This window comes from Acanthisitta chloris, unplaced genomic scaffold (genome assembly GCF_000695815.1).
Source record: "Acanthisitta chloris isolate BGI_N310 unplaced genomic scaffold, ASM69581v1 scaffold1819, whole genome shotgun sequence".
Classification (NCBI taxonomy): domain Eukaryota; kingdom Metazoa; phylum Chordata; class Aves; order Passeriformes; family Acanthisittidae; genus Acanthisitta; species Acanthisitta chloris.
The window spans coordinates 77,665-102,217 of NW_008690666.1; the positions used below are offsets into that span (position 1 = coordinate 77,665).

The 24,553-nt window shown below is 39.3% G+C and overlaps 1 protein-coding gene across 2 annotated transcripts; it reads right to left on the reverse strand.

Moving 5' to 3' along the window:
* Positions 1 to 6,536: 6,536 nt before the first annotated feature.
* On the reverse strand, positions 6,537 to 14,860 carry SMAD5 (SMAD family member 5). 2 transcript variants are annotated; one of them, XM_009081886.1, is made up of 6 exons: positions 14,253 to 14,860; positions 12,803 to 13,054; positions 11,552 to 11,671; positions 10,717 to 10,938; positions 8,148 to 8,404; positions 6,537 to 7,167 (listed from the first exon to the last, which is right to left on the reverse strand). In XM_009081886.1, the coding sequence occupies exons 1-6, from the start codon at positions 14,653 to 14,655 to the stop codon at positions 7,024 to 7,026; spliced, it is 1,398 nt and encodes a 465-aa protein (XP_009080134.1). In that variant the 5' UTR covers positions 14,656 to 14,860; the 3' UTR covers positions 6,537 to 7,023. The 2 variants fall into 2 exon arrangements, with proteins under 2 accessions (XP_009080134.1, XP_009080135.1); XM_009081887.1 differs by lacking the exon at positions 11,552 to 11,671.
* Positions 14,861 to 24,553: the final 9,693 nt, after the last annotated feature.

Sequence of the window (24,553 nt, forward strand, 5' to 3'; positions counted from 1 at the left end):
CCCCCTGCCATGGGCAGGGACACCTTCCACTAGACCAGGTTGCTTAAAACCCAGTACAGCCTGGTTTTGAACACTTACAGGGATGGGGCAGCCACAAGTTTTAACCAATGTATGAAACACATGTATAGAAAACATCTAATCAATTCTGTTCCACCAGGCTCAAAAGCTGATCCAAAAAATCCACTTTCTGGCCACAAACATGCCAGACAGGGGCTGACAGGCATTTTTCCACTGATTTATTAGGTGCATGACATCTTTGGGGTCCCACACCTATTCTCCATCCCTTCTCCTCACCTTCAGCCAGTCACACTCCTGCCCTGGCACAAACACACCGTTCCCTGTCTCTCACAGCAAATCTCACTTTCTCCACGTGCCTTTCACAAGAGTCTGAGCACTCACAGCCTCACTCCTCCTGATGCTTCTCCTCAAGGAGGTCGATACGCTGCAACACGAAGGATGAGTGAAACAGCAGAAATCTGGGACACGAGGCTGTGAGAAACAGGGTGGCCCCAGTGCAGAGATGCTCTTCATTATATGCTTTGCTTCCAAAAGATGAGTAGCTCCCGTAACACTTCGAGGAGTTATCTGTACACTTCAAATACACAGCTCAGCACTCTGCTGAATCAGGACCTGTGTGTTAAGGTTTTAACTCTTCTTCCTCTGGGCCAGGGGAAAAAAACTCATCACTTCCACCTGGAAGCAGTGAGACCTTTCATATCTGACGCTACCCTTTCAATGGATTATTATTTCATTCTGTTGGCTCTGATCTCTTACTCTAGGGATGGCTTTGAATCCAGCTGTCTGAGGTGGATTCAGGGAGTTTGCTGCAGCACTGGTACTGAGTAACCAAGGAGAAAACCACCAGCACAATGCTCCTTTGCAAGAGCATCCCAAAACTGGGAGCTCACTCAGCCCATTGCTCTGCCTGATACTGGGTTTGTTAACATTTTGAGAACCCAGCAGGATGCATTTTTCCTCTCACCTTTCCTACTGTAGGTGGGCTTCCCTCTGGGCCTCCTGCACTTGCCTTGCCCCCAAACAAAAACCAGGAGCTGAGGGTTTTCTACACCCCATGTCATATGGTCACCACAACTGATGCCTGGAAGGGACTCATTGGGAAGACTCACAAATCAGTCAAATTGCAATTGTCTTTAGGAGGTTGTTTCTTCCAGAAGCTACAGGCATAAACTGGGAAGTTTGGTTTAAACCTGTTAATCCATACAGAAAGTCTCTCAGGCAGCAAGTTACACAGTCACATCTTTGCAAGTTGGGTTTTTTTCCCCCTCCTCTTTGCCTCATTTTTGCCCTCCTGGCAACATCAAATTCCTCCCTGCAGGGCTGAGCATCTACCCAGGCAGTGCATAGTGCCTGGTGAATCATCTTCATGGACACAGCCTCTTCATTCCTAAGCTTGCCCTTCTTGGTTTAACATACTGTATTTACTTCTAATTTCTTAGAGGAAACTTTAGGAGCATTCCTTCTATTAAAATCTCTAAGACTGTTCACCAGAGACCTCAAATCTCAGAAAAACTAGTCTTGGCTCTTACAGAAAAGAGCCCATTTTGTCTATTTTGTGTCTGAAGTCGAACTCACCCACACAGCTCAAAGCTGTCTCGAGAGGCTCATGAGTTTGCTGACAGCAGTTTCTATATCGAAGAGACTTCACAAAATGAGATTTTGCAGAAGTGACTCCATTACATAGCACTTCTTATTCAGTCCTGGAAACAACTTCTATTACTGAAAATGACATAGTTATTTCTCAATAAGAGAATGGAGAAAAAGGTGTTTATAAAGAACAGAAGAAAACTGGCCTTAGAACAAAAGAGCTCATTTTAAGACATTGGGGAAAAAAAAACCCAACCCAAACTTCTATGGCAAAAAAGAGCCCTGCAAGGAGCATGAACATGGAATGACTGGAGATGACCCAACAGTTTCCACCCCCAGAACCTCACCCCCCAAACCCCTCATCTTGCATCTCTGTGGGGGTGAAGTAGTTTTACAGGGTTTGTCAGTGGCTGCAATGTTTGTTTTTCAACTGGCTCCCCACCTGCCCTACAACTACACTTACCAGCTGATGGAACTGCAGACTTACCTTTACAAGTACAGAACAGGTGAACTAAGAGAATCCCAAGCCAGAGTTTCCCTTGGATTTGCACTGAACTCAAGCGAAAAAAGTGATGCTTAGAGAAGTACTTGAGCCTGTGGCTCTATAAGGCAGGTAATAAGATCAGTAAGAAGCTGATGAAACTGCCTGGAAATTGTAAAACACTGCTGGCCACATTAAATCCCAAAGCAGGAAGCCCAGACAAGATGAAGTAGTATCAACGCTTTTGTTTCAGTTTTCTACTGAACAAATCATTTGTCATTGTGGAATTGGGATGCAGTGTTTTTTGAACTCATTCTGTCAAAAAAGAAGAGATTTAATAGATGCACACCACCAATTACTTTTCAACCTCTATTTCTGCAGCATCTTGGTAAACAAGGGAAAAGTTTTCTTCCCCTCAGTCTTAAAAAATAAGCTAATAGAGAGCAAAAGAACAGCTCACGAAACTTCTCCTAAATTTACATTTTAATGCAACAGTACTTCAGTCCAAGAGAGACCTGAACATTACAAGGAAAAGGTTACTGCTCAGCAGTTCACGCTCGACTCACTCAGACATGATGACAGTTGTTTAAAAATGTTAAGGTTGGCCACAATGGCAAAAAAAACCCCAAACCAACCCCAACCACCCACACCAGTCATCAGATTGGAGCTGAAGTCTTACAGGCTAATATTTGCACTAACAATCTAGATAGTTTGTATAAATACTAACAAATTGATACCATTTTAGCTGGCTGCATTCTGCAAGAAAAAAGAAGGCAATGAAATAATTTAGCCTCTGCTTCTGAGAGCACTGCAGCTTTCTGCATTACCAAAAAGCTACAGAAAACTGTTTTTCAAATGACCAGACAACTTTCGTGTGAGGAGGGATATGTCCATGGAGAGGCATCAGCAGAGTCACACATGATAAGAGTTACCCTTGTAAACAAATATTTGAGACATACTGAGTTGCAGATAAAGGAAATCAGAAAAACCTGTGGTGTTTTTTTTTGTTTTATTGAAATATGAGCAGCAGTATGCAAAAAATATCTTTAAAAACATAACATAGCAAAACCTAGTAATTTTAAAATTAACAAAATAAAAAGATGTTTAGAGTTAAATGAAAAAAAAACCTCATTGCTAGAACTGTGTTTCCTACAATGTAAACAAAAGCATAAAGGTTATGCTTGCAACGAACACAGAAGCAGGTTTATGGAGCAGCACAAGAAAGCAACGTTATGTTGTAATCTGATGGTTTGGTCTATTGATTTGAACTCAGAATGGGAAACCTTCCTAAACAGAAACATCACAACTACAGAAAAAAGTTAGTCACATGTTGGTTGTTTGAAGCGAAACATTTAGAAAATGTTTTGGTTTCACTTTTGGGACTTTTGTTTGTTTTTCCTCTGGAAACCATCGCTAGCAACACTTTGAGCAAGTAAAACAGTATCTTGAAAAGAAGAATTTCAGACTAGGGAGAAAGCCTGACACGTTTTAATGTCTGCTAGAGTTTCACTGCAAGAATCGCAGTTAATCTTACACTCAAGAAGCGACAACTTTCGTATTGTAACACTGTAGGGGGAAAAAAAAATAAATCATTGCTTCAAGCAAAAACTAAGAATTCCAATACTTTCAACCATTCTCTCCTGTAGCATAACCCCTGGGCTGTTTCATCATTCCTTTGCCTAATGGGCTGCTCTGTTCCATTTGTCTCTCGCTCATACTACGAAGTTTTGGTTTGGTCCTGTAGATGCTATAACCCAATTTCAGCCCTTCATGTACAACTACTTCATGCCTCCTGCAGCTAAATGAACGTGGCACACAAGGCACTGGGTTGACTGCCAGCACGGCTCAGGTGTCTGAGGAGCAATACCCAAGCTGCTATCTTATCTCAGGGACAATATAAGCAATCCCAGAAAGACATTCTCTATAAACTCTAGGCTCTCTGCTGGTACTGACAGTGCTGGGGTTGGTGCAAAGCAGAAAAATGCCCCAGAAAGAAAATACACTACAAAAGCCAAATTAGTTTTCACTGAAGAGTAACATTCAGTCTAGACTGGGCTAAACTGGAAAGGCTCCATCTTCCATGACCACACTGCTGGCTGATTCAATCTCTCTATCCCTCCATCTAGATAAAGAAGTGATTTCTACCCAAGTCTGCTGCAGCAGAAGCAGCACTCTCTGCTCTCTCCATGCCTAACACATCATGAGGGTCAAACAGCTCTCCAACCAATCCATCTGTGCACTGATAGCTCAATTTTCTATCAGCAGCACAGATGAACTGAACAGGATCAGGAACACCAACATCTGCTAACTAGAAAGCTCCCCAAAAAACCCTACTTAAAAGGAACAGAAAGTAGAACACAGACGAATCCTACTGGGTTTGCTCCTCCAAGCCTACCCTGCCAACACCAGCAGTCACAAGGATATCCCAGCACTGCATACCTTACAGTTCCAGAATATGTACACAAGCATAAAATTGCCAGAGCACTTTAGTACTTAATGACAGTATCAGAAGTGGGTTAACTGGATATTATTGCAGAAATTATGGTTCAGTGCACGGGTAGCCAATCTAACCACAAGACTAGCAGTAAGCACCAGCTCTGGCTCACAAACACCCACTTCAGCACCCACTCTTGAGTCATTCAGTTGGCCACATCTAAGCAGACAATTGAACAGAGATGAAGCAAAGTGAAAAACATTTCGGATAAAGTAAAATCCTGTACCTACAACTGAGATCTTTCCTTTATCCAATGTGCCATGACATTTATTACAAAAGCTAGTCAAGAAAAATAATATTCTGTAGTGTCAAATATACATATTCAGCAACTTGACAAAAGTCAGGCCCCAAGGAGAAGAAAAGAAGCTGGATCCTGTGGCCAACTGACTTGGCATCTTATTCAATCAAAAGAACCATCTGTGGGTTGCAGCTCCAAAGAATGAAAGAGAAGACCCCAAAGGTGAGCAGCAAATAATGTTACTCCCCTTCTCCTGAAGATGCACTTGTCTGTTTTTAAACATACTTGAGAAATTACTAAAAAAAACCAAAACACAAAAAAACCAAAACACCAAGTAATACAGAAATTCCTGTACAAGAAAACATTAGGGTTCTGCAGAAGTGTTACAGTTTATTCCTTTAAGGCATTTCGTAAGAAACATTTTAATGACACGTAAACAATTTTAATCCTTTAAGATCATTTGTTACTCAGGTACCATATGATGCACAATTTCCACATCTGAGCAGAAACTATCATTCAATAGAAGACACAAGAACTTGTGTATGCAATGAATGTCTCAGGATTGCAGTAATTAACTGCAACACATCTTAATAAGTATTTGCATTTTAGAGTTTTCAACCTCTCTCCCAAACACTGAACACTGTTCTGAAGAGGTGTCCAGGAAAGAGAAAAAAGGAGGGTGAAAAGTTAACAAATTTTCTTTTTTCCTGCATGCAAAGAAATTTTGTCTATAATTCACTTCCAATTCTCTTAGAATATTTCCTTCAGCCTCCCTTTTTTTTTTTTACTGTATAAAGGGGGAAAATATGCATAGGTTATTTAACTGATTTCTTTTAGTGTTTAGTACAGTGTTACAATTTTCTACTGAGTAATACAACAGCACAGGCAACAGGATCCCTTATATGTGAGAGAGAAATTTCATCATCATATTAATGCAGTCCTTCAATCCCATAAAGCTGCCAACTACAGTTACAAGTCTTCTGACTGAACTCCTGCCACCAGGGACAGGATCGAGGCCACTGTTTCATGCAGGCTACAAAGAAGTGATTACTTTTGGTCATTACCAACAGGTCTGTATTAAATTACATGATCTGGAAAGAAAAGCTTCTGCGTTCAGTTACTCATTTGCTAAGCCACTCACAGTCTTCAGAGAGACTCAAACTCATACTGAAAGTGAATTAATACAGTGTAATCACTAATACTGCGTAATGTCTACTGAGAGATTAAAAAGGCCTAACACAGATCAATTCCAGACAGGTAAAATAAACAGCTAGAACACCAAAAAGAAAACAAAAAACTTACTCCTTCCAAAAAAAATAAAGTAGTAAGCACTGCCATTTACAAATAGTAGTGTTTGTGTTAAAATAGAGAAGGGTACCTAAAAAGAAATAGCCTTGGCAACCAAATCCAAACGGCATGAGTGTAAATCAAAGCAAAACAGGAATTACTACTCCAGAAACGTGCAAGATGTTTGCCTTGTATCAATTACTATTTAAAACGGTGGTTAAAAGAGATATTACAAAACCAAAGTGGGAAAAGGCTAAGAACTGCTATTCTGCAATAATATACAGTGTGTTTATGACAGCATTTTCCAATAGAAAATACAAGTGTTTTTACACCACTCCAATATTTTTAAAAAGTATATTTCACGTGTACACTTAGAAAAAAAAAAATCACATTGTTCAATCTGAGGCAAATTAGCCATAATAAAGTCTAATTTTGCTTATGACAGATGTCAGCCTTAAGATGTAAAACCACTATGCTAAAAACTCAGTTTGCAAGATGGAGCTGCACATGTTCAAACAGTTTATAAACATTAAAAAAAAATAAATCCCAAACTATGATATGTACTTATTTTCTGAAGTCAGTCTTCTTAATTCTTGTCCCTACAGGACAAAAAGGTTTTCCAGTTAAGACATATGTCTGTTTAAGTTCTAGGGGAAGAAGGGGAAAAGTGTTCTGAATTTTTCAATAGACTTTTTTTTTTCCCTTAGGGCTCAACTGTCACTTAAGCATCACAAGAACAATTTGAAATGTAAAACTGATTAGCTATACACAATAGAATTGGTCACAAAGGGATTTTAAAAAAAAAGAAAGTTAAATTGTAAGATCCATTCTCCATATAGCTCACAGTATCCACACTGGAAGTTTCTCTAGAATTAGAATAAGTTCGCTAAAAATAAGGCAGAAGGTGGAATTTCAGCACTATGAAACTGATGAGATGGGATTAAGAGGAGAACCCATTTGTGTAAGTACTTTATCCAGCCACTGGAGGGGCCCATGAAGGTGAATTTCTATCCAGCACGGGGTGCTCGTCACATCCTGCCGGTGATATTCAGCTCCCCAGCCCTATAGAAATGAACAAAATGGGATCAATCAATTTGAACACAGCCTTGTCTTTTAAAGTAACTACTCACAAGAAGCAGGAAATCATGATCTAGGATACTTATCTGCAGGTAATTCACAATCTAACACTTCTCATCTATTTGCAATCTAACATTTCTTATCTATTCACAATCTAACACTTATCTTAAGATAAAAACCTGAGGCTGGGAAGGAGCAGGAGGGAAGCTGCACCTGGAAGTCTGAATCAAGTCTTGCCTGCTACAGACTTGGAGTGACTGCTGGAGCTCCTGTTGGAGCTCACTGCTTACTTGAGGATGACTCCTGGCTGTGGCCACATCTCTCTCCTGTTTCTCCCTCCTCCACGTTCTCAAACTGAGCAGTATTTATCATAACTGACAAAACCAACAAGACATCTTTTGGACAAGATGCAAAAAAAAAAATCCCCAAAAACACCCTGAAAGGGACAAGTCTAGACTCCACACTAAATCTGAGCCAGACAGCATCTTGAGAAAACACTCCTGTGAGAGTAGCAGCAGAGCTGAACTTCATAAATTCAAATCATGTCTTTGTCCCATAATCATTTTTAAAAAAGCATTATAATAATCAATTTGAAGGAGGTGAGTATTTTCTGCTATCAGTTATGCTCCTTTCAACTCACATTCTTTTAATGGATTTGTTATTCACTTTGTTCCTTCAAATTTAGAACATGAGCTTAAACCTCCTTTAACAAAATTACAGCAACCACAATGACTAAATCCCTGTCCTGAATACTTAAGTAACTAAATACACAGCCAACATTCAATACAGTAGTGGCTGCTTTTCCTTTCTTGCATTGATTTCCCTCTCCCCAAATTAACAATTTTCAATATACTTATACTTGAAAAGAACCAAACCACATCAGGTCAGAACAGCTTTGCTGCAATGCTAATGGAATTACTACTAAATACCCCACAATAAACCTAAACACCCTCAAAACAATTTACCTTTACAAAACTCATTCGAATGGTGCACATTTTGGTGAGCTCATACACTGCTTCAAATCCATGGTTGACAGACTGAGCTAAAAGCTGAGCAAACTCTTGATTGTTAAAAATTTTCAGACTGCATCCACTGGGAATCTTGCATACAGTTGTTGGATGAAAGCCATGGTGGTAGTTGCAGTTTCTGCTCTGTACAAATATGCTGCTATCACTTAAACACTCAGCATAGACTTCTCCACCAACATAGTAGAGATGAACTCCTTGAAAACAAAGATAAAAACATTTCAAATTACTTTGCTGTCTCTGATTTCGAGGTAGTTGTAGTAAATACTTTTTTTTTTTTCAAAAAAGAGACATTTTCTGCCTGAGGATCTTTTCAGAAAAGTTCTTTTGCTCACATTCTAACACATTTCTCATTTCAAACTCCAGTAGGTCATGATATACCAGCCACTAGATGTCCTTCTCTGATCAATTACAGAAGAGAATGGAAAAAAAACACTGCCACATTTCAACAGTTATTTCAAGCTCTTTTCCTAGAGAACTTAAGTGGACTTGCAAACTCCAGTTTCAGACAACTGGTAGCTTTTGCCTATGGCAATTCCAACAGAAATAAGTGTGTCCTGGGAGAAGTGACAGACATGAATGAAAGAGTACATCCATATTCTGCTCTGATTTCCAGTGCATTTTATCAAGACAAAGGAGAGGTAAATCCAATTAGCAGCTCAACTTAATTGCCACAGGGCTTTACAGACCTTAAGATCACCAAAGCCCCTAGATTTATCCTATCTGTCTGGATTCAGCTATGCAAACAAATGTTTCCTTCCCTGTTATGTTTTGAAGCCTATACAACACTGTTGCTGACTAAAAATTAATGGATCAAAGCTGCCAATCCTTTCAGCTTCCCAACACGGATTCTCACTGCTACTTCAGCTGAGATCCTCATCTGCCTTTTCCCCCACACCACTGTTACATGGGTGGGATACAGTTCAGTTTAAGTCCTCCTGGAAAAACCCTGAGAATCCACTGCAGACTATCCCCTGGTTTGCCAGCTGAGGCTGCAGCAAGTCAACAGATGCAAGTTAATCTTTCAGACAGCAGCAACTCTTGTGAACGTTGCTAGATCCACTTGGGACTAAGGTAGGATGGAGGTTACACAGAGACACCATTGGCTTCAACTCCAAGCAGCTGTCAGAGAATCTGGGGTGGGTAAAAATGCATTTTCACAACACAACCCTATTTATTTAAAAGGACAAGGACCACCACTGACTGAGTTAGCAAATAGGACTGGGCAGTTTCAAGGAGGCAAAACCCCAAGACCTTTCAAACAAAAGCTATAAATAAAGAGTAGTTTATCCACAAACTCAATTGTTGTCAGAATAGTTACCATAAAGCAAAGTTTAAGTCCAATAATTACTATTAGATAAGTAGTTTTTCAGGCTCATTGCAGCCAATACTATTCTACAACATGACAATGGAATCTGGTCACACTTCTGACCTTAGGCAGACACAAAAGATTTCTCTGCCATTCCCATCAAAATGGGTGAGCCAAAACGAAACAACCTGACAAACCACCCACACCCCAAAAATCAGTTGTTCCCCTTTGTAACATTATTTCATTTATAAATTTTCTTGGATAATTGTATTGCAGAGCCAAGTTTTCAACAGGTATTAACAGAACTTGTGGGGTCCAGATTATCTGCAAAATTTTTCCTTATTTATAGCAGTTTCTAACTGAAAGACTGTTAAGGGACAGGATGGATCTTGAAGGGCAATTATAAGAAACAGTGGTTTTCATCAAACAAAACTCAAGATCAACTGCACCAAATGACCTCAGGTGGTAAAAAGGCCTCTATATATGTGCAATAGAAACAGAGTTCTCTTCTCAGCACTGACTTAGTCACAGAAAATTATATATTCAGGAAAGGAGTACTACAATTTGAGATAATCCAAACACATTCCATCAAAGATGAAAACTGTGCATCTCTGTGTGCTATCAGCCAAACAGTACGGGAAAACTAGAAGATCTTGCAAAACCTGCTGTCTCCAGGAATCCCTCCCACACACATACACACCCCATGGATTCACTCAGACAAATGAGCCCTTGCAGTTCTGCATTAGCACTTCAAAGTCCTGTTACCATCTCACCGAGAGATTTGAACACACTGCAGACAGCACTGAAATACCTTGCAACAACAAAATCAAAAAATCTTTGATATACTGTAAAGAGGTATGAAAGATTTAACAAGTAGAGATAACAGAACATCAGAAGTCCTGCAATGTTTCTTGGTGCTGAAATACAGACTTCTACATATAAATTATCATGACCCCCAACAAATAAGCTCCACAATTTGGTAAGGAAGGAGTAATATTTAGTCTTTTACACAAGTGCCAAAGGAAATCATACGCAATTCCTGACTAATTAGAATCAAAGCATGTGTAAATAAGTTGTGTTCTGATACTGGAATTACCTCTAATAGTCTCATCTGAGAAAAATCACTGCTGCAGTGTACAGAAGCTGAAATAAACCCAAGGATTTGGCTTGTTAACCATGAGTAACACAACTGAGTTTTACCTTTCCCGATGTGCCGCCTGGTGTTCTCGATCGTTGAGTTGCGATTGACATTGGAGAGCAAACCTAAGCAGAACCTGTTTTTGTTATTGGAGGGATCTGTAAACCCATCTACTAAGACACTTGTAGAAGATGCATGAAAAGCCTCCCCAACACGATTATTTAATTCATAATACACGATGGAACACCAGTGTTTGGGCTCTTCGTAGGCAACAGGCTGAACATCTGAAAAGACGCAAAGAGAAGTAACAGTTGATGTATGTGTTAAAATATTAAATCTAAAACTGTAAAGCAGACTTTCCAAAACATCAACAGGTAAAGCAAAAGCTTAGTTACTAGTTACGATGGGCAAGAAGTGTCCTAATTAAGATCTTAATGATTTTTACCTTCGTGCATTTTATCTGGTCTGTTGATTTTACTATTATTTTCCAATCTGAAGTTGGATATTAAACAAAAATCCCCTAGACACACAAAAAGACTATGTGATAGCAGGTGAAACATGACTCTTCTGCCCACTTTTAAAAAACCTGACATAATTGATATTTTGGGACTCAGTGTTCAGAGCCTTTGTGCATATGTAATTCCAGCAACGGGCAAAGGTAGTAGAAAAGAAGTTCAGGTTGTTGTAAGCTACACCATACACCTGAGGCTTTAAAAGCAAGAGATGAAAATAAGCAAGGCAAGTTTTATTTCTGTTTTCTCTGCTACAGCACAGTCTGTATTGGAGGGCTCCTTCTACTTATCAGCAAGATTTACTGGGCCAGTTGAAGTCACTCAGTTTGGCCATGAGTTACAAGAAGCCAAATTATGTAATTTTACACCAGGCTATACAACTTACCTCTGGTAGATATATTTGGCATGATTTGAGGGATCATTGTATTGCTTGTGTCCATAGACTGTGAGTTATCCTGCCCCATTTGATCATCAGGGGGCATGTATGCAGGAGGTGGAGTATCAGCTATAAACAGGAAAAAATAAGAATAAACCTCAACAATTCAAAATATTTATTTATTCATTCTACAGCCATAAACACACCAAAATACTCTTGAATAAGAGATGTTAAAAAATCTGGCCTCATTTTCAAAGTCTTTACAGTAAACTCCTTCAATAGCTGAAGCTTTACCTATGGGACTAATTACAAGATTGGACACCTGAAAAAAAAAAAAGAGATGTGCTTTTTTGCCTTTTTTTCTTTAACACCTGTATTCCTGCAGCTGGCCAAGATGACTAGAGCTCCCAATTTTTGCCAAACATTAGCTTTCTTGCCTGTCTTCTCCACATTCAAAAATAAAGTAGTAGAAGAAATAACTTCATTTGCCATAGCACAATGAAGGCCTAAAGCATTTAATTTCTTGCTGCTTCTGTAGGCTGAGTTCATTACCCAAGTCTAGATCTCTGTATCCTTTCACCAGCACAGCACTCAGTGTCCCAACACACTGTTATGCCCCATTAATACATCACCCCAGTTGGCCAAGACAGTTATCCACTGCCTGGGACACTTCTTTTGAGGAACTGAGCAACGAGAAAGAACAAAGATGAGGCCACTGAGCTAGTGGAAAAATAAAATTTTTAATCAATTAACTTCTTGGCACCATAAATCACACCAATAACTAGACAGAAACATTAAGCCCTCCTTCCCTTACCCCATCAATTGTTGCTTTTTCCCTATTTTCACCCAAACTGGTTAAACTGATCTGTTCCTAACAAAACTTTGCTACTGTTTTCCAGTTAAACACCAGATGTAAGTATCTACTCAGGGAAAGACATCAATAAACTTCTTGCTCAGCCTCTTACATTTGTTTTCTTTTCACAGCTAGATATTCCACTCAAGTATGCATCAGGTATTCTATACTGAGGCTGTGCAAAATAACTCACCACTACTACACCCATGACAGAAAAGCATTTGGAAAAACAAACTCTAACAATTAACTCTGACCAGTGACAAAATTAGGAAGAAACCCCTCCCCCCAAAAAATACAAATGAAAAAGCAATTTTATTGCAAATATCACAAATTCCTCAGGCAATAAGTAACAACAATATGTGACACTTCAATTATTTTGACTAGATTGATATTCAGGCTGTACTTACCTGGTAGCTGAAATGGACTTGATGGTCCAGAGCTAGCTGGGGAGCTTGGGTAAGTGCTGCTGGCTGGAGAAGGAGGATAGGGACTGTTTGGTGAGATGGAAAATGGAGTGCTGTTGGGCTGCTGGAAAGAATCTGGAAATGTCGCGTTGTGTGGCATATGTGGTTCGTTGTGGCTTAGGTTCCTGAACTGAACTAGTAGACTGTGCTGTGGGTTGAATTCACTATGTCTAGGCACTAACACTGGAGGTAGAACTGAAACAAAACAAAACAAAAACCCAGACAAATTTAGATTAAAACCGAGACAGAACAGATACAAATAATGCGCTGTTCTGTTCATTAGGATAATTTCAACACTTGCTGGAGTGGAAAGGAGAAGGGACCAATCTAGCATGTCTTTATCCCATCCTCTCTTTTTTTTACATTATGCTTCATGGAAGACTTAAAATTTTACTCTTGCAAAAATCACAAAAACACATGTATTTCGAGCAACTGGAAGATGACCTCTTTTATAAAACAAGAAACCAACAAAACAAACCAGTTTACACATGGCACATGCTGAAGTACTGAAGTATACATGCAAAACTCACTGTGTACGTCAGCAAATCAGTGAAAATGGAAATACAGTACAGATATTACTACAGTCAAACCATATGGTTACATATTGTCCTTTTCACTGAAGACAAACAAACTCTATACTACAATATACAACCATGGCTAACCTGGAGTTTTACCTTTGAAATTAGGGACTGCTGGAGTCTGGAATTCATGCACTGCAGTAGAGCACCTGAGCACTACAGTCAGCTACAGTAGAGCTGTAACTAATTTGTGGAACTATGGAAGCAACTTTTCACTACAGTGTCCAGAGCAACACTCTGCATCTGCCCCAGTCCCAACCCCAATCCTCCTCACCTTCTCCCATGGCAGGATGCCTTAACAGCAGATTTGGTACTCTGCTGTAACTGATCATCACTCTTGGGTCTATTCATCTCTGCTCTCTGCGAACTGGAAGTCATGTGAGGAAGTCTACTATTCTAGAATTTTATTTACTCTTTTTCTCCTCAATTCCTGTCACTCACTGATGAAATAGTAAGCCCTGAAGGAAGGCCATCAACTGCCTTACAAGGACTGAGATTTTTAAGCAAGTTTCTGAAAGAAACTGAAGTCTTTTCTCATCACTGCTTTCTATTTTCAGGACTTTGCTACTAACTTTAAGGGTGGTAAGCTTAAAAGATCTGTAGGAAAGATGTGATTAATCACAAAGAAAACAGCTAGTGCAGAATGGACAACACACCTCCCCAAAACCCCACCAGTAATGTACACTTTGAACACTCCTCTCACAAACTCCCTCATACATCAATTTTAACTGGTTATAGAGTACTGGAGGAGGAAGAGAGAGTGAACACTAAGTGGTTACTGAAGATTTTGTTCAGATAGTCATTTTCGAACATACCTGGGCTCTCCACCCTTTTGTAGTGGTATGGATTGATGCAGACTTCCTTCTGTTTAGATCCAAAAGGAAATTCACAAATATCCAATGGCTTTAGCTCGTGATGGCTTTGCAGATCAGGCCAACGCCACACGCGGCAGTAAATGACATGGGGAAGGCCTTTCCTGTGAGAAACCTGGAGTCGTCCGTCCAAAGAGCGAGGGATAGTAACACACTTGCTGGGCTGTCCTGGGCTGCTCAAGGCTTTCTCCAGTTCTTCCATAGCACCCTTTTTCTTTTTCAGCTTTTTTACCAAAGCATCGACAGCTTTTTCTGCCCATTTTTCCTCTTCATCTCCTTGTTTCCAGCCCAACAGACGCTTTACAGCTGGGCTAGTAAAGGAGAACAAACTGGCCATTGACGTCATTTGACACAAGTCTTCAAAAGGTTTGTTGGGTTTTGTCTGTTGTTTCCTTATTTGTTGGGTTTTTTCCCCAAATGAATGTCAGTGGATACCCAAAGCAGTTACTGCCACTGATGAGCTGTATTATTTCTTGGAGGTTGACAAATGAACATATGTAAGTCAGTGATGAAGTCTTCACATCAAAAATGATGATTGATTCCTCCGATTTAGTTCTATTAAAAAGATAAGTTAACAAGGAATTAGCAAACAAGTAAAACAAAAAGGCAGATATTAAAAGACTCATTGTTTCAACCCTAGCATTGTACCTGTTTTTGTTTCAAAACAAAACCCCAGAAGTACCAGGACCTCACACAGAAAAAAGATCAGATTCCCCAATTCTTGCATTACTGATTAGTGGGAAAAGAGACCATCAAGGGATGACAGGGACAGCATAGTTTCTGTTAATGTTCCTTAAATCCATGGTTCTCCTTCAGAAGTCAGGCTGGAGGAATATGCTTTAAAACTAATAGAATATCTAGCTCATGGTGCTTCACTAGAAGACTAAATTCACTATGAAGAAAGAGAGAAGAGGCAGAGTAGAACTAGCAGCTCCATAGCCAGTACTGCATGGAAGTACTCAGCTTCGCAAATGGATCTTCATTTTCCAAAAGGAGAAAATCCTACAGCATCTGCTTTTTCTTGACCTGTAATTAGTTACTCCATGTTTTCTGAAGGGTATTAAAAAAATTAGGAAGAAGCTGTAGATAACAAAAAGAAATGACAATTGAAAGAAAGGCCCATTAAAAAGCTCCAACCAACCCTTCCCCAGCCACTCAGAAAGGTGATCAACCCTTTTTAGCTGTGGCTATTTTTATGCTGCACTTCCTATTATCTTTTAAGAAGAATATTTGAAGCACTGGATATTTATAGTCATTGGCCAAAAAAAAAAATTGTTTTCTTTTCCCCAGAAAAAGAAGGGGGGAAAGGCATGGCAGAGTAAGTCCTAGCAATGTGACCTTTACTACTCACTGCCTCAGAAAGGAGCACAGCAGAACAGCACTGAGGGACTCGCCCAACCCTCATGAATGGTGTTTTACCACTCTGCAGCTCTAATGCAAATCCTCCCCCCCAATTTCAGGAGTACCGATGACAAGAGGAAATGATGTGCTGTGGCAACGAACTGATAAGAACTTGTAAAATCCCTTGTGAATACTAAATAAGCAAGTGTAGACAATGAGCAGCTGGCAAAAAGCAAGAGCAGAGCTAAGAGAAAGGATGTCAATAACAAAAGATGCTTCCTCTCTTGCTACGGAGACTGCCAAACAACATTGTCTCTCTACTTTTGATAAACCACGGTGAATTAGAACACCTACCACATCCCGAGACACCAAATCTGCACATAAGAGAGAAAAGGTAGTGGTAGAGAGGAGCAAGATTTAAGCACCTCTGTGCTGTTCTCTTAAGATTACCACCTTTAATCAAGACGATCTTTTTTCCTCCCATCTTTGATTAACTGAAGTTATCTGATTAAGGTTTTCTAAGTGTCTGGGCACATTCACAAGTTCACTCAGACACTGGGACAGATACTTTTTTATAACAGAACCATGCACTAAGCATCATTAACCAAGGACACAGCAAATATCTCATTTATATCCCACATGGAACCATCCTAGATTTTCTACTAGGGAGTCAGAAGGTAAGAGAGCAAGGAACAAACCTAAGGACATTTGGTGTCCCTTTACAGGAAAAAATCCATTTATTTCACACAGTAGCTTAATCCCCTTGGTACCTCTTTGGATACTCAGCTTTGTTTCAGTAATATGGAAAAAAATGGGAAAAGCAAAACAGAAAAATTGAAGATTTTTCTTCCTAAGCTCTCATAAAGAACAAAATGGAATAAAGAAATGAAGTTCTCCATTGCTTCAGTAAGTCCTTACAAGATGGCACTGAAAAAATAAAAGACCTCAAACAATTTTGTATCACCTTCTCTTCAGAAATACTGACATGTCTGCACTGTAAGCCTAGTTTAGCTCCCCAGAACTATTACACATGAGAATCTTTGCATCCTTCAGAGTAACAGGAAATATATAAAGGGAGACAAACTTTGCCAAGAACTCAGACTAAATTTGTTGTTTTACTGGGGATAAAAGTTTACTGTTCTAAAAAGTAAAAGCTGTTTACAGTTGCAACTGACTTACTGTCAAGCCATGTGTACACTGAATAGCTGCAAGACAGCAGCAATTGCTCACACCCCTAAAAAGGAAACGAACCCACCTAGAATCTCAGACCAGAAAGAATTAAAAAGCTCTACTTTTGTTTCTCAGCTATGCTTTCAAAGCATCATCAAGGAAAAGATGCAGAAGTTCCTATAGTTAAACTGAGCTCAAATGAGATTTTAAAAGCCTCTTGGCTGTTGTCACCCTAATTTCTCTCATTATCACTGCCCCATCCATATTAAGCAATTAAGTTTAGAGATCTCCAATTCTATTCCATGATCACGTATAAATTTTATTTTTAATACTTTGAACACAGTGCATCAACTAGGAAAGAAATTTTACAGGCTGCAAATGTTCAGCAACATTTACCCACAAGTATGCTCATGGAATAAACAAGCTAACTAAAAGCAAAGGAAGTTGGAACAGTTCTATTAAAATGATGTTTTGCAGTAACTAGTATTTGTAGGGCAAGTGTCAAGAGAATTTTGATAAATGACTCTGTCCCATAAACTATGATTTTAGAAATAATCTGCTTGGAGTAAGTAACACAATTAACTCTAAAAACTTGACATTCCTCTGTCTGCCTATCAACAAAAGCAAAGCTCACTAAAACAAGTATTCCAGAAGTATCATAACAGATTTGATCAAAACTGTTTCAGCTTCTTAAAAAAAAATAAAAATAAAAATTTCCACATCCATGCTTCTTCTATAACCACTGAAAAGGAGAATGCTGAAGCTTAAAACTAACACCATTTGCTGTAACTCCACTCTGGCCACCCATGAGACTTTCAAGACTCTTCTACTAAAGTGTATTTTTCCCTGTTCAAGTAAAGCAAGGGCAAACAAAAAACCCTACAAGAAAATACTAACAGGCTTTGAGAAGTACAAACGACACTGAGTTGATCTCATTCCACACCTTTCGGAAGTTCATTTTGGAAGGCAAAAATACTGAAGGTTTACAGCTTTTCCTTTTTCTTAGGAAAACAAGGTAGAATTGAAAAGCTTCGTGGATGATGAGCTAGCTTCATGGCTATTTAAGGCCACAAAGCAGTGGCTTGGTATTAATGGAGGAACCTAACATTTTTGTGTAGAAACTGCAATTCATGTAGGGTTTTTAAATTTCTGAATCAGTAGCATAAACCACATTTAGAACATTTCCTTGCATTTGCTGTAATTTCAGCATCTAATTTTTGAAAGGTTTCTAAGTAATCATGACATCTGCTAGGAACAGCTTCACCAGATATCTATATTTACAATCAATTTCTTCCGAGGCTTTAAGAGAGCACATTATGAGCTGTGATTGCAGTACAACAGTGCATCACTGTAAGGTTTGAGTACAGAAACAAATGCTTTAAAGAGTCACATTTTCATTCAGGGTTGCACAAATTACTCATTGCTGCACCTCTAGACGCAGCTGGGAACAACTTTCATGGGGAAAAAAGCTTTCTTAAATTTCCTTAAGAGGCAGAGGGCCTATTATGCATTACCTTCTTTTATTAAATAACTTTTCAGCTGAGCTACAAGAGAACATACACTGAAAAACATGCTATTATATTAAAAAACAAAAACAGTTACAAACACTCTTTAAAGAGTGAGTGTAATGAATTGCATGGAGTAGCATGAGGGGGCTTTTAATGGGCAAGTATAAAAGGAAGTAATGGCTGTATCAAAATTAGACTTTGGGGCATGCATTATTTATACATTTAAAGTTCTTGTTAACGACTACAGCAAATGGAAGGAAACTAGTTGTGTGAACAGGTCCATTGTTTGAACCCCCTTCTTAATACCTCATCTAGGCAGCCAGATATAAACAGAGTTGGCCAACAGCAGAACTTACAAGCTACAGTTCATTTGTGAAGATGGCAGAAATACACCACCTTTCATCTGCCATCACAAATACTAAGCAACTCCACTACCTTTTGGAGGTTCTGATGAAATTTTCTTAGCCTACTACATTCAACTGCCAAGTTTAGTAGATTCATTTGCTTCTATATGAAGGAATCTTCTTCTGGCTAAAAGAGCCTGAGCAGGACTCACAGCAGAACAAATAATACAAAATTACATATAGTGTATTTATTTTAATGAGATGCACTTTTAATGTAACATGTTCTGCCACTGATTCCAAAGTAATTTCCCAGCTGCAAAATCTAAATTCAAAGTACCATTAACCAAGCAGATCATCTTTCCTAGCAGCATGGCAATGAATGAGCACAGGAATAAAATGGGTAACAACCACATGGTCCTCATCCCTTTCCACTGCCAGTACTATGCTTGTGTTTCAAGTGTAAAAGCACAATTCTTTTCCTTCTTAATTCACTTGTTTGCAAATTCAGGAAGCCTCCTGTAAAATCATACCCAATCTGAAATAAGGAACTTCACTGCAGATAATAAGAAGCTGCTTGGAAACTCAATTTCATACTATAAACAAAGCACCACTTACAACCAGCAACACAACTGGGAGTTCATTAGAGCTGCTGCTGCTCTGCAGTTAAGACCATTCTGCAGTCACCTTTTGTGCTTAACTTTATTGCCCCTTCGACCTCTGAAATGCCCAAGTATTTTGACTCCATCCACACAAACATATTGCACATTCATACAGAAAGCTCAGAAACTTAACTGCAGTATATTACAGCATATTATGCTGTATACACTTATTAATACGGTCTTTAAAACTACAACCACACACACCAATTTCACCTGGTTTTATTAAAGTCCTTTTTTCCTTTTAAATTTCCTGACAGGAATTGTGCAGGACTGTGCTTACGTTTTATGATCATTTTCCCAAGTCTCCCTCTTACACTGCAGCCCAGCACACAGTGCCATGCAATGGCAAACATCACAACATTCTCTTGAGAGCAAATACAGAAGAACTGTTAGCTCCACAGCTCCTCCACACACATCAAGGATAAAATAAATCCTAAGATGACACGGTGGTTAAAAAACTTTGTTAACAACCTTGAAGAGCCTCCATGCTTCAGACCATTGCCACAGCCTCCCAACAGAAAAGATTTTTCTGTTCAACATCTCAGCCATGAAGAATATCATCAGTGACATAGCTTTTTCCTCCCGCTTTCCCTTAAGGCTAAGTAAAAGACAAAAGGAGATTTTATAAATTATATCAAAAAGGAATTTGTGGTATTTTCATCAAAACTGACTTGCATTTCCAAATGTACATGCAGAAGACCAAAATCTATGATAAGTGCTTTTGTACTAACACTAGATTTCTTTGCTTCAAACACGCCTTGTAAGGCAATATAGTCTAACGAATAATTCATGTAAACAAGAACAGAAAAGAATTGTCTGGTATCTTCAAAACTTTTACAAACCGTGACTGCTCTCCAAACAGAAAAATATATTGACTATTTCAGACATGGCTTTCTCACACAATACTTGTTCTTTTCATTTCCACATCTGTACACCATCTAACACAGCTAAAAAAAAAACAAAAAGAATGAAGCATTTAGCTCTGTCAGCTGAGAAGTATTTAGCTAGCACTCTTACATGAAACCCAAGAAAAACTGAGGCCAAGCACAAGCAAAACAATGTACATGGAAGAAGTGAAGACTTAAAAGCTCAGACAGCAAAGTGATGTTTCTAGTTTTTCTTCAAGTCCTTTCAAAAATTACTGCTAAAAAAAATAATACAAGTGATTATGATTTATATCACAGAAGTGATTCAAAGAGTTCACTCATAGAGCTCCACTGCATTTCCAAGGCATCATCACTTCCATCTGATGCCAAGCTCAGAAAAACTATAACCAAGGAAGAGAGAGTTTTGAATTTGCTCTGTATTACGGCAAAACTTGAGTTTAACTGTGATACAGAGGAAAGGAGAAAACATCAAAACTTCCCATAACTGAAAATGTTAGTACCTATTTCTTAAAGCATCCACTCTTAGAAAACAAAAATCGATTACTCCCACGGCCTTGTCTCTGAAGCTGTTCTAATTACTGAGCAATTTTGTAGAAGTTCCCAAAACCATCAAGTTCTGTCTTAGAACCAAAATGTCTCTCCCTCAAGTGTTTTGTCATAACCATGTATTTTCTCACACTTGTGTTTCAGCTGACACTTTCCACCAAAAGCATTACCCTGGAAAATGCCACCACCAATAGCAGTCAGCCCAAACTCATGTTTTTCAGGTTATTTAACATTTACTCTAACCAAAGCAGGTAACTACAACTCAGCAACCATTTCTTAGTTAGAGCTAGAGAGAAGAGCACCACTAAACATGAAAACAAAGGCCTATGCCTCTGTTGGTAGGTTGGTGGACATGGACAAGCAAGTGGGTGATTAGGAATGACTTCACTACTACAAATGGATAAAAAAAAGGGAAAATAAAAGGTGTCTTTATACTTTTCACAAACCCTAAGGTATGCTAGAAAATCAACAAGCTGGACAAAGCCTTCCAAAAATGTAGATGCTCATGTGCAAGCCCCTCATTAAAGAATAAGACCCTAAATACCAGGAGTTGGCAACAAAAAGCATAATCTGAAAGATGGGCCACACTCATAAAGCTTTAAAAGGGAAGAAAAATAAAGATGTATGTGTGTCTGTGTGTGTATATACACTTGCACTCCAAATGAATTGCATCAAGACTGTGACAAGTTTACAAAAGCTCAGGATTGGAGGGAACACTGACAATACTAATTCAGAAAGCTTTTTTTTCCCCCTTGCACAGAATGAATGAATGGCAAAGTATTCTAAATTTGTCAGTTTGTGACATGCACTGACCCAGAATTCAGAGACACTACTTCATAGTTGGTGTATCAGAGCAGGGATTCTGACAAAGATCCTCTGTCAAGGATGACAGTGCTGGCAGGCTCAACCTTGGTGGTAGGTCAGTAGGGATACAGACTTGGCAGGCAGTGTCCTGCACCTTGCCAACCCACACTGGTCAAGCATGCTCCAGTGCCAGCCAAACTTTTCTACGTGGTCACAGGAACACAGCTAAAAAGGCTTCCAGAAAACAGTGCAGGAATTTGCACTGCAACTAATGATAACTGCAAAAGTCTTATATTACTGTTCAATTTGCTTTTAATGAACTGTTTACGTTAGGCATAAAGATAACTGAAGTGCTCTCAGCTCACACAGAAGAAATCTTTTAATTCTGAGTATGAGCTCCTTACCAGTTATTTTACAAAATCATGTAAAGATCTTTAATGAAACATTAACAGATTAAAATTCATTTCAGCAAATCTATCACAGACATTAGAAGAAACTTGTACTTTAATTAAAAACACCACACAAACAAGAAAAAAACCCAAGGCCTTAACTGGCAAGAAAGGAAGATACAGGGCCTTGCACAGAATTGCCACAGCAGTATTCCTGCAGGTATGTAATTCAGCCCAGAGCAACAGAAGAGCTCTTTGCATTTTCTTAAGACAACTATAAAGAAAAATGCAGAGGACATTTTTTCTGAAATTAAAAGTGCCCTCTGAAATATTAAAGATTACAAAATAATTTGCAAAGAACATTTAAATAAATCCAGAAAGTCACTCAAATCGAGCACAAGCACTCCATCTCGGGAGATAGAATTTCTTCCAGCTCAAATAATAGTCTATGATGACCAAAACTCTGCACAGATCACCCAACTCTCAGGTGCAGGGCTAAAAGTCTGACTTCATAACAAGTACCAAGTAGTACAGGGTCCATAGTTACAGTTACTTCAAGTTCCATCAAAGGTTAAAACTCCAAACCTCAAAAAAACCACTCCACCCACCACAGCTGTACACAGCAGCATAGCAGCACGCCCTGTTGGTGTGATCTTTTGTCATCAAGAGAAAGCAATGCAGAGGAATCCTGTCTTCCTCCTTTCCCATCTCTCAGCCCCATCATGACTGTCCATCTCGGCTTCCACTAACAAAGCTGTCTTTAGAAAAAAAAAAAAAAAAAAAAAAAAAAATTCCTTCTTGAAATATACTTCTTTCACATTTGAAAGCAAAAGAAAGGTGTGAGAAATGCAGGTAGCCCAGTAAGCATGTGCTTTGTTAGGGTTTTGTTTTTCAGAAATAAGTGGCATTAAGCACTTAGCAGCAATTTCAAGGCCAAGTGAACAAAATTTTAATATCAGAGGTAAGAGTAAACCACTATCAAATGGTAGGGATTAAGACATTAAATCCAACACAGACAGAGTGCCCTCACTCTCAAAAGTTACAACACACTAATTATGAAACATCTTCAATTAAGTTATTTGCTGCTTCTATTAACTTCCACCACCAGCTGCCAACTTCATAAAGCATTACAGCTTTTGATGAGCACAGGCACATGACAGCAATAGTGTTTGCACCTTTTTTCTCTCCTCTTCAATCAAACTGTGATTCCTCAGAATATCAGGAGGATATTGTGTCAGAGCTCCCATAACTGACATATGCAATGAACAATACTCATTTCAGTTTTCAGTATTTTAAAGCCACCCCTGGAAGGTTAATTATCTGAAATTAACAAAGGAATGAAAACCAGCAAGAGATTTCATCTTAAACCATCACACACTGACAAACTCATTTCCCATGACAGACAAAAATTTGCAGATGCAAATTCTGACAGTTATTCCTTGGAGGTTTTGTTAATGCAGTGAACCCAAGTGATTCACTGAGTAGAATCTCTAAATCCCTACAGATTCCACCAAAAGATTCAACAACTATTACTGAACCTATTCAGTCATATACTCAACACTACTGCTAAATCAGCTCTTCCCTTCATCCCTCAATTTCCTGAGAAATACCTTCACTCAAATACCTTAAAGTCACATCACAAACCTCACAACAACTGGAACAGAGCACAGATCACTTGATTTCCAGTCTTGTGCTTTTAACCACAAGACCATATTTCCTCTATTTCCTCTATTAAGTTTACCAAGGTCAGCAAACAAAAAATGGCCATTCTAAATCACTGAAGCTCTGCATCTGTTGTCAGGCAGCTGTCAGGGCTGGCTGCACGAGAGAAAGGCCAAGGTGGACAAGTGTGTCTGTGAGTGAGTGTGAGAGTAGCTGTCTGTTTGTGCCCAAAGGCCAAGGGGGACAAGTGTGTCTGTGAGTGTGAGAGTAGCTGTGTTTGTGCCCAAATGCCAAGGTAGACAAGTGTGTGTGTATATCCACGAATGTGTGTGAGTGTGTGTGAGAGTATCAGGGAGTGTGTATGGAAGTATGTGCATGTGTATGCCCAAATGCCAAGGTGGACAAGTGTGTGTGTGTCTGAGATTGATTATCAGTGTGTGTGTGCCCAAATGCCAAGGTGGACAAGTGTGTGTGTGTCTGAGATTGATTATCAGTGTGTGTGTGCCCAAATGCCAAGGTGGACAAGTGTGTGTGTGTCTGAGATTGATTATCAGTGTGTGTGTGCCCAAATGCCAAGGTGGACAAGTGTGTGTGTGTCTGTCTGAGATTATCAGTGTGTGTGTGCCCAAATGCCAAGGTGGACAAGTGTGTGTGTGTGTGCGTCTGTGAGTGCGTGTGACAGTACCAGTGTGTCTGCCCAAACGCCAAGCTGGACAAGTGTGTGTGCCCGTGAGTGTGTGTGCGAGTACGTGCGCGGCTATATGTGCGATTCCCTCGCATCTCCTCCCGCCTCTTTACCAGCGGCTGCAAACGTGTGGGTTTGTTGCTCTCCCCTGCTCGCTCAGGGCCTGACTCCAGCTCACCGCGAATCCTCCTCTTCAAAAACAAACCAGCAAAGCATAAGCCACAACCCCCCGAGCGTGCGCCGCGCGGT

Excerpts from the sequence above, each read along its gene's own strand:
- SMAD5 (XM_009081886.1), bottom strand. The coding sequence starts at position 14,655 with ATGACGTCAATGGCCAGTTTGTTCTCCTTTACTAGCCCAGCTGTAAAG. Across the intron at positions 13,055-14,252 it reads CAAAAGGGTGGAGAGCCCAG|TTCTACCTCCAGTGTTAGTG; the intron begins GTATGTTCGAAA and ends GTTTTGTTTCAG. Across the intron at positions 7,168-8,147 it reads TTCGAATGAGTTTTGTAAAG|GGCTGGGGAGCTGAATATCA; the intron begins GTAAATTGTTTT and ends TCATTTCTATAG.